This window comes from Staurois parvus, unplaced genomic scaffold (genome assembly GCF_062004578.1).
Source record: "Staurois parvus isolate SC_StPar_1 unplaced genomic scaffold, SC_StPar_1.0 ptg000159l, whole genome shotgun sequence".
NCBI lineage: Eukaryota > Metazoa > Chordata > Amphibia > Anura > Ranidae > Staurois > Staurois parvus.
This window is the reverse complement of record NW_028317955.1, coordinates 5,156,129-5,174,859: the sequence shown is the minus strand read 5'-3', so window position 1 is coordinate 5,174,859 and position 18,731 is coordinate 5,156,129. Positions and strand designations below refer to the sequence as shown.

The window sequence follows — 18,731 nt, the reverse complement described above, 5'->3', positions numbered from 1 at the left end:
CCTGTGCGAATCTCATGCGATATGCTGCACTGCATCAGTGTGAACCAAGGCTGACCCTTCCCAAAAATACGCGCCAGGGGAAAACGCGGAGATGTGAATGTGTCCCATAGGAAATCATGTGAGATGGACTGATGTGCGTTTCTGAAAAACGCGGCAGAAAACGCATAGGTGCGCACCTGGGGTCACGCTGTAGATTTTCAAACATGAATATTCGTACGAAAAATCGTATGAAAATTCTTTGCACATTCGGTGAATGGACGAATGTCGTTTGAAAATTGTCTTATGTTTTAACATTCGACTTTAAAATGAATGTCATTTCTGAACGATCGTCACATACACTGGGTGAAAATTTGTTTGATTGAGAAAAGTTGTCCTTTCTGCCCCTTTGAATTTTTCTATCACTGCTGTCAAAAATGAACAACAATTTGACCCCACTAACAATTAGAAAATCAAACAAATATTCTTGAAACTAAAATTCTCGAACAAAAATCTATACGTGTATGGCCAGCTTTACATTCGACTTTAAAACGAATGTCATTTCTGAACAATCGTCACATACACTGGGAGAAAATTTGCTGAATCGATAAAAGTTGTCCTTCCTGCCCCTTTGATTTTTCCCGTCACTGCCGTCGAAAATGAACATCGATCTGACCCCACTAACAATTAGATTGTCCCGTAGGAAATCATGTTAAATGTACTGCTGTGCGTTTCTGGAAAACGCATAGGTGTGAACCTGGGGTGAAGCTGCAGATTTTCAAAGGTGAAAATTCGTACGAAAAGTCGTATGAAAATTATTTGCGCGTTTGTCCCGTAGGAAATCATGTTAGCTGGCCACACACGTGTAGATTTTTGGACGAGAATATTCAGAAAAAGTTGTGTGTACATTCGGTGAATGGATGAATGTCGTTCAAAAATTGGCTTTTGCTTTTAACATTCGACTTTAAAACGAATGTCATTTCTGAACGATCACCACATACACTGGGCGAAAATGTGTTTGATCGAGAAAACTTGTCCTTCCTCCCCCTTTGAATTTTTGCGTCACTGCCATCAAAAACGAACATCGATCTGACCCCACTAACGATTAGATTGTCACGTAGGAAATCATGTTAAATGGACTGATGTGCGTTTCTGGAAAACGCATAGGTGTGAATCTGGGGTCACGCTGTAGATTTTCAAAGGTGAAAATTCGGACGAAAAGTCGTATGAAAATTCTTTGAACATTCGGTGAATGGACGAATGTCGTTCAAAAATTGTCTTTTGCTTTTAACATTCGACTTTAAAACGAATGTCATTTCTGAACGATCATCACATACACTGGGCGAAAATTTGTTTGATCAATAAAAGTTTTCCTTCCTGCCCCTTTGATTTTTCCCGTCACTGCCGCTGAAAATTAACATCGATCTGACCCCACTAACGATTAGATTGTCCCGTAGGAAATCATGTTAAATGGACTGCTGTGCGTTTTTGCAAAACGTGGCCGAAAACGCATAGGTGCGCACCTGGGGTCACGCTGTAGATTTTAAAACGTGAATATTTGTAGAAAAAGTCGTATGAAAATTCTTTGAACATTCGGTGAATGGACGAATGTCGTTCGAAAATTGCGGCACCAACCAAGTGGGAACCGCACCGATATGACCAATCTAATTGCAGACAATAGGGTGCGACTTGGCATGACATTTACAAGTCACATGGCATGCAATTCGCACCCAGTGTGACCGAGGTCTTAGGGGAAAGTGCAGTAACACACAGAAACCAATCAGAATTCATCATTCACGGATCTGGCATTAGGAACAAAAAAGCACACCTAGGGTCGAGCTGTAGATTTTCAAACGTGAATATTCGTACAAAAAGTCATATGAAAATTCTTTTCACATTCGGTAAATGGATGAATGTCGTTCAAAAATTGTTTTTTGATTTTAACATTCGACTTTAAAACGAATGTCATTTCTGAATGATCGTCACATACACTGGGCGAAAATTTGTTTGATCGATAAACGTTTTCCTTCCCGCCCCTTCGAATTCTCCCATCACTGTCGTCAAAAACAAACATCGATCTGACCCCACTAACGATTAGACTGTCCTGTAGGAAATCATGTTAAATGAACTGCTGTGCGTTTCTGCAAAACACGGCTGAAAACGCATAGGTGCGCACCTGGGGTCACGCTGTAGATTTTCAAACGTGAATATTTGTACAAAAAGTCGTATTAAAATTCTGTTAACATTCGGTAAATGGACAAATGTCGTTCGAAAATTGTCTTTTGCTTTTAACATTTGACTTTAAAACGAATGTCATTTCTGAACGATCACCACATACACTGGGCGAAAATTCATTTTATCGATAAAAGTTTTCCTTCCTGCCCCTTCAAATTTTTCTATCACTGCTGTCAAAAACAAACATCGATCTGACCCCACTAACGATTAGATTGTCCCGTAGGAAATCATGTTAGATGGACTGATGTGCGTTTCTGGAAAACGCGGCATAAAACGCATAGCTGCGCACCTGGGGTCATGCCACTGGACCAGGGGCGGACTGATCATTTGGGAATTCGGGCACTGCCCTAGTGTCCGGGGTCAGTAGGGGACCCCATGAGAAGCCCCTGGTACCTTTTTTGAGTGTGGTTTGAGTGTGGGCGAGGACACAGGGGCCCCATGATCCCCTATTGCCCGGGGGCCCCATGACTTGTCAGTCCGCCCCTGCTCTGGACTTTGCTGATGACCCCCCACCTCGGGAGTGAAGTTCTCAGTGAAGCCAAGTTTCTATGTAAGCAGCAATCATCAGACAAAAGGGGAAGAGGGCCGATGGCAGGGAGCGCACATGGTGGGGACGAGGAATGTGTCTGCTGAACTGTCAGTGTGCACACACACACACACAGAGCTGGGCTGCATGTCTGGGAGACGGGCTGCTCCTCCAGCGCTCCTCGCTCGCCTGTCTCACCAAAGCCTGGGAATTGTGCTGGGCTGAGCAAACATCGCAGTGCTGCTAATCACTGAATCCACTGAAGGAGCCCAGAGAGGAGCCGGCACACAACACAGCCTCCCAGACGCAGCCCCTGCACCCCTCTCCCTGCACCCCTCTCCCTGCACCCCTCTCCCTGCACCCCTCACCCCTCTCCCTGCACCCCTCTTCTTTCTTTCTTCCCAGTCCACAATGGGACTGTTGCTGCACGCCGTCTGCCTGTCCTATTGTCTGTCGGTGGTCTCTGGATTTACAGATGAAACTGTAGAGAAAGCGGTGAAGTCGGAAGGATATTGTAGCCGGATCCTCAGAGCTCAGGGAAGTACCCGGAAAGAGGGGTACCATGAATTCAGCCTGCGGGTGGAAGGGGACCCCGACTACTACAAGCCGGGCAGTACCTACAGAGGTAAGTGGACGCAGCTGCACTGTACGGGGGGGACGGGGGGCTCACAAAGCACAGTCACACCTACAGCCGTGCCAGGGTGTCGTCCCCCATCTGAGTGTATAGGTGGGGGTCCCGAGTGGCAGAGCCATGCCGGGGGAAGACCCCCACAAAGTCAGGATTTGATGGATTACTTTCCGGGGACACTTAACTCATGATGTGCACTAGTGTCTGAGAGGAGGTTCTGTACAGAAAAAGTACAGGTCTACTTATAAATGTTTTCACCCAAGATTCACACAACTTTCACCAAGATTCACTCACCCACTTTGGTGCTGAGCAGCTTAACTCATGATGTGCACTAGTGTCTTAGAGACCTGTGGAGGCTCTGTATAGAATGGTAAAAGTAGAGGTCTAGGTAAAAATATTTTCACCCAAGATTCACACAACTTTCACCAAGATTCACTCACCCACTTTGGTGCTGAGCAGCTTAACTCATGATGTGCACTAGTGTCTTAGAGACCTGTGGAGGCTCTGTACAGAATGGTAAAAGTAGAGGTCTATGTATAAATATTTTCACCCAAGATTCACACAACTTTCACCCAAGAATCACTCATCCACTTTGCTGCTGAGCAGCTTAACTTATAATGTGCACTAGTGTCTTAGAGACCTGTGGAGGCTCTGTATAGAATGGTAAAAGTAGAGGTCTAGGTAAAAATATTTTCACCCAAGATTCATACAACTTTCACCCAAAATTCACTCATCCACTTTACTGCTGAGCAGCTTAACTCATGATGTGCAACAGTGTCTTAGAGACCTGTAGAGGCTCTGTACAGAATAGTAAAAGTAGAGGTCTAGTTATAAATATTTTCACCCAAGATTCACACAACTTTCACCCAAGATTGATTCACTCATTTTGCTGCTGAGCAGCTTAACTCATGATGTGCACTAGTGTCTTAGAGACCTGTAGAGGCTCTGTACAGAATTATAAAAGTAGAGGTCTAGTTAAAAAAAAAAATTCACACAACTTTCACCCAAGATTCACTCATCCACTTTGCCAAACTCATGATTTACAGTAGTGTTCTAAAGATCTATAGAGGTATAGAAAATGATAACCCTTGGGCTCCATTTATAAATGTATTCACTCAGCTTTCACCCAAGACTCATACATTCACTTTGCTGCTGAGCTGTCAAACTCAGGTTATGTACAGAAGGATAAACCTTGGGGTCTATTTAAAATGTCTTCACCCAAGATTCACTCAACTTTCACCCACAACTCACCCCCTTTGCTGCTGAGCTGCCAAACTCATTATTCACATTAGTGTTCTAAAGATCTATAGAGGTGATCTACAGAAGGATAAACCTTGGGGTCTGTTTATAAATGTGTTCACCCAAGATTCACACAACTTTCACACAAGGCTCACACGTCCACTTTGTTGCTGAGCTGCTACCCTCATGTTACACAATAGCGTCCTAGAGACCTATGGAGGATAAGGGTTCAATAATAAATGTGTTCATTCAAGATTCACGTAACTTTCACCCAGGACATACACACCTACTTTGTTTCTGAGCTGTATAACTCGTGATTCTCAATACTGGCTCAGAGACCTGTGGAGGTCATGTAAAGAATCATACAAGTAGGGGTCTAGTTATGAATGTTTTCACCCAAGGTTCACACAGCGTTCACCCAAGACTCACATATCCACATTCCTGCTGTGCTGCCAAACTCATGATTCACAGCAGTGTCCTAGAGACCTATAGAGGCTGGGGGGAATAATAAACGTCTTTTTCCAAGATTCACTCAACTTTCACCCAAGACTCACCAGTCTACTTTGCTGCTGAGCTGCCAAACTCATGATTCACAGTAGTGTCACAGAGACCTGTACAGAATGATAAACCAAATGTCTTCACCCAAGATTCACTCAACTTTCACCCAAGACTCACACATCTACTTTGCTGCCGAGCTGCCAAACTCAAGATTCCCAGTAGTGTCCCAGAGACCTATAGAGCTTCTGTACAGAATGATAACCCATGGGGTCTATTTATAAAATGTCTTCACCCAAGATTCACTCAACTTTCACCCACCCACTAGAGCTTATGTACAGAATGATAAACCAAATGTCTTCACCCAAGATTCACTTAACTTTCACCCAAGACTCACACATCCACTTTGTTGCTGAGCTTCCAAATTCCAAGTAGTGTCCTAGATACCTACAGAGGTTATGTACAGAATGATAAACCTTGGGGTCTATTTCTAAATGTCTTTGTCTGAGATTCACTCAACTTTCACCCAAGACTCACACATCTACTTTGCTGCTGAGCTGCCAAACTCATGATTCCCAGTAGTGTCCCAGAGACCTATAGAGCTTCTGTACAGAATGATAACCCATGGGGTCTATTTATAAATGTCTTCACCCAAGATTCACTCAACATTCACCCAAGACTCACACGTCCACTTTGCTGCTGAGCTGCTTAACGTATGATTCACAATAGCATCTTAGAGACCTATGGAGGCTATGTGAGAAAATCTAAACTTAGGGAGTCCATTATATTCACTCAACTTTCACCCAAGATTCACACATGCACACAATAGTATCTTACAGACATGCGACGTCTATGTACAGAATGATAGACGTAGCTACCTAGTTATAAATGTTTTCACCCAAGATCCACTCAACTTTCACCCAAGACTCACACATGCACACAATAGTGTCTTACAGACATGTGTAGGCTATGGACAGAATTATAGGCGTAGATGTCTAGCTATACATTTTTTCACCCAAGATTCACTCAACTTTCACTCAAGATTCACACATGCACACAATAGTGTCTTACAGACATGCGTAGGCTATGTACAGAATTATAGACGTAGGTGTCTAGTTATAAATGTTTCCACCCAAGATTCACTCAACTTTCACTCAAGACTCACACATCCAATTTGTAGGTGAGATACTAACTCATGATGCACAATGGTGTCCTAGAGTCCCATGGAGGCTATGTAAGGAAGGGGTCTAATAATAAATGTCTACACTCAAGATTCACTCAACTTTCACCCAAAACTCACACGTCCACTTTGCTGCTGAGCTGCTAAACTCTTGATGTGCAATAGTGACCTGGAGACCTTTGGAGGCAATGGAAGGAATCATAAACTTAGGGGGCGATTATATTTAATCAACTTTCACCCAAGATTCACACATCCTGTTTGCTACTGAGCTGTTACACTCAGGATGCACTCGAGATCTACTGAGGCTTTCTACAGAATTATTAACTTAGGGGTCTAATAATACACACCATCACCCAAGATTCACTCAGCTTTCACCCAAGACAAACAAATCCACTTGCTGCTGAGCTGCTAAACCCATCATTCACAATAGTGTCTCAGAAACCTATGAAGGCTGTGAATGTTATTATAAACCTAGGGGTGTATTTGTAAATGTTTTCACCAAAGATTCACTCAACCACACAGCTGCTAAACCCCCGATGCACAATAGTGGCTTAGACACCTATGGCGGCTGTGTACAGAATTCTTATTTGAGGGGAGTGGTTCTAGAAGTTTTCACCCAATATTTATTTTTATTTATTATGGATCTTTCTTAACCATTATTCCCTCAACGTTCACCCAAGATTCACATGTCCACCTTTCTGCTGAGCTGCTTAGTGCATGATGCACAATAGTGCCTTAGGTCCCTATGGAGGCGAATTATAAATTAGGGGTCCATTTAAATGTCTTCTTTTTTTATAACCAAGATTTACTCAACTTTCACCCAAGATTCACACGTTCACTTTGCTACTTAACTGCTCATGCTGCACTATAGTGTCCTAGAGACCTGTGGAGGCGATGTACAGAATGATAAACTCATAGTCTATATATAGACTATGAGTTCACCCAAGATTCACTCAGCTTTCACCTAAGAGTCACAGGTCTGCCCTGTACAGAATTCTAGAGTTAAGGATATATTTATAAATGTTTTACTCCATATCTATTACAGGTATTTCTCTAGCACCATCATTCACTCAACTTTCACCCACAATTTACACATCCACATTGCTGCTGAGCTGTTAACGAATGATGCTCCATACCATCTTAGAGACCTGTGGAGGCTTTGTACAGAATGAGAAACTTGGGGTCAATTAATAAATGATTTCACCCAAGATTCACTCAACTTTCACCCAAGACTCACATGTCCACATTGTTGCTGATCTCCTAACCCACTGTCTTATAGACCTATGAAGGCTGTGTACAAAATTATAGATTTAGGATCTATTACTAAATGTTTTCACCCAATATTCACTGAACTTTCACAGACAACTCACTCAACTTTCACCCACAATTCACTCATTCACTTTGCTGCTGAGCTGCCAACCCCATGATTCACTGTAGTGTTCTAAAGATCCACAGAGGTTACGTACAGAATGATAACCCATGGGGTCTATTTTTTAAATGTCTTCACCCAAGTTTCACTCAACTTTCACCCAAGACTCACATGTCCACATTGCTGCTGAGCTGCTTAACTCATGATGCACAATACTGTCTTATAGACCTATGAAGGCTTTTTACAGAATTATCAATTTAGGGTCTATTACTAAATGTTTTCACCCAATATTCACTGAACTTTCACAGACAATTCACTCAACTTTCACCCACAACTCAGTCTTTCGCTTTGCTGCTGAGCTGCTCCACTCATGATGCACAATACTGGTTTATAGATCTATGAAGGCTTTGTGCAGAATTATAAACTTAGGGGTCTATTAATAAATCTTTTCACCCAATATTTACTGAACTTTCACCAACAACTCACTTAATTTTCACCCACAACTTACTGATTCACTTTGCTGCTGAGCTGCCAAACCCATGATTCACAGTAGTGTTCTAAAGATCCATAGAGGTTATGTACAGAAGGATAAACCTTGGGGTCTGTTTATAAATGTCTTCACCCAAGATTCACTCAACTTTCACCCAAGACTCACACGTCTACATTGCTGCTGAGCTGCTCCACTCAGGATGCACAATACTGTCTTATAGACCTATGAAGGCTGTGTACAGAATTATAAACTTAGGGGTCTATTACTAAATCTTTTCACCCAATATTCACTGAACTTTCACCGACAACTCACTCAACTTTCACCCACAACTCAGTCATTCGCTTTGCTGCTGAGCTGCCAAACCCATGATTCACAGTAGTGTTCTAACGATCCATAGAGGTTATGTACAGAAGGATAAACCTTGGGGTCCATTAATAAATGTTTTCATTCAAGATTCACTCAATTTTCACCCAAGACCCACACGTCCACATTGCTGCTGAGCTGCTCATGATACACAATAGTGTCCTTGAGACCTGTGGAGGAAATGAATGGAATTCTTCTTCTTCTTCAGGATCTATATAGAGCCAACAGTTTGCAGGGAGACGGTCCAGGGACAATACCATACAAGAGGGCTAGGAGGGCCCTGCGCAGAAGAGCTTACAATCTAATAGGTCGAGGCTATGTACAGAATTCTGTGCTTAGGGTCTGTTCCTAAATGTTTTCACTCAACATTCACCCAAGACTCGCACATCCACTTTTCTGCTGAACTGCTCAACTCGAGACGCACAATAGAGATGTGCCGGGCTGTACAGAATTGGAAACGTCCTGATCTATTCATAGCATAGAAAAGTGACGGCAGAACGGGACCGAGTAGTCCTTAACCACTTCCAGTCCAGACACTTTCACCCCCTTCCAGTCCGGACGCTTTCACCCCCTTCCAGTCCGGACGCTTTCACCCCCTTCCATTCCGGACGCTTTCACCGCCTTCCAGTCCAGACGCTTTCACCCCCTTCCATTCCGGACGCTTTCACCGCCTTCCAGTCCGGACGCTTTCACCGCCTTCCAGTCCGGACGCTTTCACCGCCTTCCAGTCCGGACGCTTTCACCCCCTTCCAGTCCGGACGCTTTCACCCCCTTCCAGTCCGGACGCTTTCACCCCCTTCCAGTCCGGACGCTTTCACCCCCTTCCAGTCCGGACGCTTTCACCCCCTCCCAGTCCGGACGCTTTCACCCCCTCCCAGTCCGGACGCTTTCACCCCCTCTCAGTCCGGACGCTTTCACCCCCTCCCAGTCCGGACGCTTTCACCCCCTCCCAGTCCGGACGCTTTCACCCCCTTCCAGTCCGGACGCTTTCACCCCCTTCCAGTCCGGACGCTTTCACCCCCTTCCAGTCCGGACGCTTTCACCCCCTCCCAGTCCGGACGCTTTCACCCCCTCTCAGTCCGGACGCTTTCACCCCCTCCCAGTCCGGACGCTTTCACCCCCTCCCAGTCCGGACGCTTTCACCCCCTCCCAGTCCGGACGCTTTCACCCCCTCCCAGTCCGGACGCTTTCACCCCCTTCCAGTCCCGACACTTTCACCCCCTCCCAGTCCCGACGCTTTCACCCCCTTCCAGTCCAGGCCAATTTTCAGCTTTCAGCACTATCACACTTTGAGTGACAATTGCGCAGTCATGCAACACTGTACCCATATGAATTTTTTATCATTTTTTTGAGACAGATAAAACTTTATTTTGGTGATATTTATTCACTGCTGGGATTTTATTTTTTGCTATATAAATGAAAAAGTCCAAAAATTTTGAAAAAAAGTGTTTTTCTTATAAAATTTTGCAAATAAATAATCTTTCTTCATAAATCTTGGCCAAAAGTTATTCCATTATCTTTTTAGTAAAAAAAAATAATAACCCAAATTAGTTTATAACCAAAAATTCTAATTTTTAAACATTTTTTTTAAATGTTTTTTTTTTTTACATTTGCATGTGCATGCATAGTTACATAGTTAGTCTGGCTGAAAAAAGACAAAAGTCCATCCAGTTCAACCAAAAAAAAAAAACAGTTCTAATCCTACACTGACAGTTGATCCAGAAGAAATAAAAGATGAACATTGACAACTTCAGGCTGCATTGGCATCTGCTGTTCCATTTTTTTAATACTGAAATTGTTCAATAAAGTGTCTTTTGATTACAGTTTTAAAAAAAGTATTTATTTATTTATTTTTTTGCATTTGCATGTGCATGCATAGTTAGTCTGGCTGAAAAAAAGACAAAAGTCCATCCAGTTCAACCATTTAAAAAAAAAAAAAAAAAGTTGTAATCCTACACCCACAGTTGATCCAGAGGAAGGCAAAAAAACCCCCACCAAAGCATGATCCAATTTGCTCCTGCTGGGAAAAAAATCCTTTCTGATCCCCCGAGAGGCAATCGGATATTCCCTGGATCAACTTTACCTATAACACCCCGGTCGCATTTGGTGCAACTTGGCATGTGATTTGCATGCCATGCGATATAAAATTCCTATGCCAAGTTGCATAGGAATTGTCCTATTGTCCTCTATTAGATCGGTCACATCAGTGCGGTTCCCACTTGGTCAGAGCCGCACCAATTTCCAGAGTAGTACATGCACCACTTTTGGTGCGATTTTCATAGACATCTGCGTCAGATATCTTGCAAATTGCAACTGATCTCGGCAGGTCACCAGATTTTGAAATTGTGCGACTTCACTGCAAGTCACACGATTTTAAAATCGGCTTTGATGTGACCTGGGGGCTTAATGTTAGTTTCCCATAGTTTTCTAATTGGAAAATGTGTGAATCCTGGGTGAAAGTTGGATGACTCAACACAAAGCATGTATAAAGAAACCCTTGTCAGCCTTTAAATGCTGCTGATCAATAATCAATCAGAGAAAAATGAATCAGGACAGGAATGGAGGGATATCTGGTTCAGCTGATCAATAGGGAATGTCGGAGATATTTTCAGGCACTAAAAACATTCCAAGACATATCTTCAAAAATATAAATATTAAATATCTTCAAAAGCTGCCGCTGTCCCTTTAATCCCAGGTTCACACTTGTGTGGTGCGGCTTATCGCATGTGATTCGTATAGGAACCGTATCGCATTCCTGTGCGAATTCTGTGCGGTGCGATTTGAGCCATACATTGTGTGGCTTTCATCGCACCGCATCCGCACCAAAAAGGTGCAGGACCCTTTTTTGGGTCCGCACTATAATCGGATCACATGAGTATTCACACCTATACGATCCGATTTTTGCACATCGCACCGCTTTTCGCATAGCGATTTCAGGGTGTTGTTAAATTAACATACACACCCGCAGCGGTTCATATGAACAGGGTGCGATTGTGATGCGGTGCGGAATTTGCACAGAAAATGCTGTGAATTCCGCACCGCATCAGTGTGAACCTGGGCTACATCAGGGACTGTTGGCAGTCCTGGGTGGGACTGTATTGCTGTAATATAGCGACACTGTCAAAGTGAGCGTTCTGTGCGATTATGTTACTTCCAGGGACACTGCTGAGCTGCTAAAATCCTGATGCACAATAGTATCTCACCCTAGGGTTACACCTATGCGTTTTACGCAGCGTTTTGCATTTTGCAGAAACACACTAGAGTCTATTTAACATGATTTCCTATGGCACCCGGTGCGTTTTTTTGGAAAGGGTCAGGGACTTTTTTAAACGCAAAAGATTGCGTTTTTGGTTTTGTAGGCTTCAATGGAAATGCTGCAGAAAAGCATGTAGTGCATTTTGTATGCGCTTCTGCTGCATTTTTGATGCGTTTTGCATTTTAAAGCTGCCTAGCAACATGAAAAAAAAAAAAAGCTATACACAGCAAAAACACAAGTGCAAAAGCTCAAAACGCACTGCAGGAACGGATCAAACGCAAACTGCACAGGTGTGACCCCAGCCTTAGTGTGATATTGTGATACTGTCACAGTGAGGGTTCTGTGCGATTGTATTACTTCCAGGGACACTTCCCTGCTGAGCTGCTGAACTCCTGATGCACAATAGTATCTTACCCTAGGTTCACACCTGTGTGTTTTCCGCAGCGTTTTGCATTTTGCAGAAACGCCCTACAGTCCATTTCACATGATTTCCTATGGGACAGGCTCACATCTCAGCGTTTTCACCCGGTGCGTTTTTTGGAAAGGGTCAGGGACTTTTTTAAATGCAAGAAGTTGCGTTTTTGGTTCTGTAGGCTTCAATTGAATGCTGCAGAAAAGCATGTAGCGCATTTTTGCTGCGCTTCTGCTGCGTTTTTGATGCGTTGTGTTTTAAAGCTGCCTAGCAACAAGAAAAATGTAAAAAAAAAAAAAAAGCAAAACACAGCAAAAACACAAGTGCAAAAGTGCAAAACGCCCTGCAGGAACGGATCAAACGCAAACTGCACAGGTATGACCCCCGCCTTAGTGTGATATTGCGATACTGTCATAAAGTGAGGGTTCTGTGCGATTGTATTACTTCCAGGGACGCTTCACTGCTGAGCTGCTGAACTCCTGATGCACGATAGTGTCTTAGTCCCCGGTCACACTGAAACGACTATGAAACGACCTCCAGTGAGTTCGCACGATTTCAAAGCTGGACGTCGTTCTGACTTCAGGTGCGACTTGTGAGACATTTGTGGCTTGTCTATGCGAGTCGCACCCGAAGTAGTGTACGCGCTACTTTCAAAATCGGTGCGATTCCGACCAAGTGGGAATCGCAGCGATAGAACGCGATGATAGGATGCTTTAATGGTGGACAATCGGGTGGGACTTGCCGTGCGATTTTTAAACTGGCATGGCAAGGCAAGTTGCACGTGGTATGACCGGGCACTTAGAGAGTGAGGGGGGCTATGTACAGAAAAATGTAAATGATCATTGGTGGATGTCATGAAATGTCTACAGTGCGGGGAGGGAGGGAATTGTAGCACGGCTGATCTATACAAGACACATAAAATTCCCGGGAGGTATCTGTGAAAGCTGGCACTGTCTCTTTAAATCAGGGACCGCTGACAGCTCTGCGCTGTGGATTCACGTTATCAGAGTCCCCAGCTCTCCGATTTCCAGGAACGTTCCCAAGTTCCCAAGACGTATCCCTGGAAATGTTGGCCTCCGGCATTGTCCCTGTCGGATTGTCTGCAATCAAATCCCTGCGGTGTGCGACTGCCAAGAAAACCTCGGAGCCGATGTAACACGGATGTCACCATGGAGGCGCACGGCTCCTGGGTCCCTCGGCGTGAGATTGGAAGTAGGTCCGTCGCTGTATCCGCAGAGTGTCCCTGGATTGGCTGGATCTCCCTTCCTGAGCATACTGTGGGACAGGGGCAGACTGACCATTTGGAAACTCGGGCACTGCCGAGGGCCCGGGGTCAGTAGGGGGCCCATGAGATGCCCCTGGTACCTTTTTCATAGGCTTTTTTGAGTTTGGGCAAGGACACAGGGGCCCCATGATCCCCTATTGCCCGGGGGCCCCATGAGTTGTCAGTCCGCCCCTGCTGTCGGCACTGCCACATGGGCTTCTATAGGTAAAGCATATCTAAACCCCAAGAACAGAGACACCTGGAACTGCAGCTTGCAAGTCCTTCGATGTGCTGCCTGCATTCCTTTTCCTTTTGTTTCCTTTATTTAATCCTATCATTACCACCCTTCGTGTCCTAGGGTGACAACCGTACTGATCAGCGTTGTCACCCTACTAGGGAGATTATTAGGACTACATAACACCTCCCTCTCTTCCCTATAACGGGGGAGGTGTTTTGTAGTCCGTGGAAATACTGGAAAAATAGCAAGCAGTCTGCATTCCGGGCATTTATCCCTGGGTACATACTGCCCTAAGGGCCAGTTCACACTACACTCATTGCTTTTTTTCTGCATCCAAAACGCACAGAAAGTAGGTTATATGGTTGTCAATGTCATCGTTCACATCAGTGCTTGCAGTTCCAGTGCGTTCCGGACGCAGAAAAAAAAAGTAGAGCAGGCTGCAGTTTTGCTGCACAGAAAGTAGGTTATATGGTTGTCAGTGTCACCGTTCACATCAGTGCTTGCAGTTCCAGTGCGTTCCGGACGCAGAAAAAAAAAGTAGAACAGGCTTCATTTTTCTTGCACAGAACTGTACTGGAACGCGGTCAAATGCATCAAAAACACACCGGAACGCACCAAAAACGCACTGTACTGAACGTGTCCCTATTTAAATTGAAGAAAAAGGGGAGAAAATGAACTGGAATGCATAAGAAATGCACTGAAACGCATCATAAATGCACCAAAAACGCACCGGAACACGTGAAAAACACGCATGCAGAAACGAATTCGAAACACATCTGGACTGCGTTTCTATAGTGTGAACCGACCCTAAGGGCCAGTTCACACTGCATGCATTTCAGTTGCTTTTTTTCTGCATCCAAAACGCACAGAAAGTAGGTTATATGGTTGTCAGTGTCAAGGTTCACATCAGTGTTTGCAGTTCCAGTGCGTTCCGGACGCAGAAAAAAAAGAACAGGCTGCATTTTTCCTGCAAAGAACTACACTGGAACGTGGTAAAACGTATAAAAATGCACCAGAAAACATGTCCCTATTTAAATTGAAGAAAAAGGAAAAAAATGAACTGAAACGCATCAAAAACGCAAGGAAATGTTTAAAAAAACGCACCGGAACGGGCCAAAAACATGTAAAAACATGCATGCAGAAACGCATCCGGAACACATCTAGACTACATTTCTATAGTGTGAACTATAGGGCCAGTTCACACGACATGCGTTTCAGATGCTTTTTTTCTGCATCCAAAACGCACAGAAAGTAGGTTATATGGTTGTCAATGTCTTAGTTCACATCAGTGCTTGCAGTTCCAGTGCATTCCGGAAGCAGAAAAAAAAAGTAGAACAGGCTGCATTCTTCCTGCACATAACTGTACTGGAATGTGGTAAAAACGCATAGAAAACACACCGGAACGCACCAAAAACGCACTGAAATGCACATGTCCCTATTTAAATTGAAAAAATTAACTGGAATGCATAAAAAGCACACTGAAACGCATCAAAAACTCACTAAAAATGCACTGGAACATGTCAAAAACACGCATGTAGAAGTGCATCCGGAACACATCTGGATTGCATTTCTATGGTGTGAACCGACCCTAAGGGCCAGTTCACACTACATGCGTTTCAGTTGCTTTCTTTCCGCATCCAAAACGCACAGAAAGTAGGTTATATGGCTGTCAATGTCATCGTTCACATCAGTGTTTGCAGTTCCAGTGCGTTCCGGGTGCAGGAAAAAAAAGAACAGGCTGCATTTTACCTGCAAAGAACTGTATTGGAACGCGGGAAAAGGCATAAAAAATGCACCGGAAATGCACCAAAACACACCAAAATGCACATGTCCCTAGTATAAATGAAGAAAAAGAGAGGGGGAAAAATTAACTGGAACGCACCGGAACACATCAAAATTGCACCAAAACACGTCAAAAACACGCATGCAGAAATGCATCTGGATTGCGTTTCTTTAGTGTGAAGCAGCCCTAAATGCCGGTACCACTCTGTGCACAGTGCACCTCTACTCAGCTGCAGGAGCTTTGAGACCCTCCTATAGTTCCTTAATGGGGGTGAGGGTGTGTCTGGTGTCTGTGATTCTGCCTGCACCAAAATACATGGATCCCATGTACAGGAGCCACCCAGTGTGCATGAGACCAAAGGATTCTTTACTGTAAGAGCTGTGAAAATATGGAACGGTCTTCCACAGAAACTAGTTCTATCCAAAAGACACATTTTTAAATGACATCATGTGAGGCTCCAGTCACACTTTGTGATTGGAATCGCAGGCAGAATCACCTCAATTGTGCCCAGGATTCCAAATTGCGTGGCAACCACAGCACAACACGTGGCATCATCCATCAATGGCACTCCCAACGCGTTGCGATTCAGCTTCAATTGTCATGCGGCAATCACGGCAAAACACGTGGCATCGTCCTTCAATGGCACACCCAACGCGTTGCGATTCTGCTTCAATTGTCATGCGGCAATCACGGCACAACACGTGGCATCATCCTTCAATGGCACCCCCAACACGTTGCGATTCAGCTTCGATTGTAATGCGGCAATCACGGCACAACACGTGGCATCAGCCTTCAATGGCACATCCAATGCGTTGCGATTCAGCGTCGATTGTCATGCGGCAATCACGGCACAACACGTGGCATCAGCCTTCAATGGCACACCCAACGCGTTGCGATTCAGCTTCGATTGTAATGCGGCAATCACGGCACAACACGTGGCATCAGCCTTCAATGGCACCCCCAACACGTTGCGATTCAGCTTCGATTGTAATGCGGCAATCACGGCACAACACGTGGCATCAGCCTTCAATGGCACATCCAACGCGTTGCGATTCAGCGTCGATTGTCATGCGGCAATCACGGCACAACACGTGGCATCAGCCTTCAATGGCACACCCAACGCGTTGCGATTCAGCTTCGATTGTAATGCGGCAATCACGGCACAACACGTGGCATCAGCCTTCAATGGCACCCCCAACACGTTGCGATTCAGCTTCGATTGTAATGCGGCAATCACGGCACAACACGTGGCATCAGCCTTCAATGGCACCCCCAACGCATTGCGATTCAGCGTCGATTGTCATGCGGCAATCACGGCACAACACGTGGCATCATCCTTCAATGGCACCTCCAACGCGTTGCGATTCAGCTTCGATTGTCATGCGGCAATCACGGCACAACACGTGGCATCATCCTTCAATGGCACTCCAAATGCGTTGCGATTCAGCCTCGATTGTCATGCGGCAATCACGGCAGAACACATGGCATTTTCCTTCAATGGCACCTCCAACGCGTTGCGATTCAGCTTCGATTGTCATGCGGCAATCACGGCACACCACACCTTTAAAGCAGCAGGAGCTTCATTTTGGGGTAACAAACACGCATTGAGCAACCCATTCTGACCCAAAGCGACAAGCAGAATCACGTGAAAATCACGCTGTAAAACTGCGTAGCGTGAACGCTTGTTCTTGCGACACGATAATGTGAATGAGCCTTAAAGGGTTGCCTAAGAGCCCTTTCACACTTGTGCGACTTATCATGTGACTTTGGGGTCCAGAGTCGCATGACAAGTCGCATCCCATGTTTCCCAATGAGTACCATTCATATCTGTGCGACTTCAAGTCGCAGCGACTTGAAAGTAGTTCCTGCACCTCTATGGTCCGACTTTCATGAGGTTTGAGGGCCATAGACTTCAATGTAAACCCTCCAAAGTCGCAATGAAAGTCGCACCTGAATGGTATACATGTGTGCAACTTTGCACAGCACAAACAATCATTGGTTAAAGCCAAACCGCACCAAAGTCGCACTCACCCAAAGTCGGGTCAAAGTCGCATCAAGTCACACTGTAAAGTCGCAATGAAATTGCACAATTTTGAAGTTGCACATGTGTGAATGGAGACGTAAATTATAATAAATACTCAGCGGAGAGTTGTTGAGCGACAGATTTACCCAATTACCTTTGGAGGTCAGGAAGGAATTGATTCCATTAGGCTGCATTCTCACGGGTGTTTAGCCACGCTGCAATTCCCAGCAGCAAGAATCTATTGATTTCTGTGGCTGGGATGCTTTCTGCGTGTCCACCGTTGGCTGTGCGAACAGTCCTGCGGCCACTAACCGCCTGTCACTGCACTGTACAGGATCTGTGGACACAGCTATCTGCACATCAGTGCTTTTTTTCAGCAGGAACGCAGGGGGAACGCAGTTCTGGCACCTCCAGCACTGAATGTGTGTAATGGCAAGGGGTGCTGAGGTATGCTGGAGGGTCTATTGATGCTGGCTGCTGGGGCTTTTATTGTCATTAATGGGAATCTATTTTTGCATGGGGGTCTATTGTTGCTGGGGGGATCTTATGTTGCTGGGGGATCAGTTATTGCTGGGAGGGATTTCCTGTTGAAGGAGGAGTCTTTTGTTGCTGGCTGCTGGAGGGCCTTTTAATGCTGGTTGCTGGGAGATCTGTTGTTGCTGCTGGGGATCTATAATTACTGGGGTGGTATTTTGTTGTGGGGGGTCCATTGTTTCCGGGGGGTCTGTTGTAGTAGGGAATCAATTGCTGCTGGCTGCAGGGGATTTACTGTATGTTACTGCTTTTCTTGGTATCGTGAACACATTACATACAAATTACTTAGCACCACATAATGATACTTGATTCTGTATTCTCTAAAAGGGGCGGTACTAGGAGGTGGGTAGGAGGTGGAACCAAGGGGTGGTACTAGGAGGTGAGAAGGAGGTGGAACCAAGGGATGGTGGTTGGAGGGGGAACCAAGGGTCGGTGCTGGGAGGTGGGTAGGAGGTTGAACAAAGGGGTGGTACTGGGAAGTGGGTAGGAGGTGGAATCAAGGGATGGTGGTTGGAGGTGCATAGGAGGTAGAACCAAGGGGTGGTACTGGGGGTTGGGTAGGAGGTGGAACCAAGGGGTAGTACTGGGAGGTGGGTAGGAGGTGGAATCAAGGGATGGTACTGGGAGGTGGGTAGGAGGTGGAACCAAGGGGTGGTGGTTGGAGGTGGGTAGGAGGTGGAACCAAGGGGTGGTATTTGGAGGTGGTACCAAGGGATGGTA

General features: G+C 45.1%; 1 protein-coding gene across 1 annotated transcript in view; it reads left to right on the top strand.

Annotated features, from left to right (window-relative positions):
* The first annotated feature begins 2,762 nt into the window (after positions 1–2,762).
* Positions 2,763–18,731, top strand: part of SPON1 (spondin 1) — a 491,275-nt gene continuing 475,306 nt past the window's right edge. Inside the window, exon 1 of the mRNA XM_089675872.1 lies at positions 2,763–3,362. Coding sequence (XP_089531998.1) covers positions 3,149–3,362 — 214 coding nt within the window. The 5' untranslated portion in view covers positions 2,763–3,148. The remainder of the gene's footprint in view (positions 3,363–18,731) is intronic.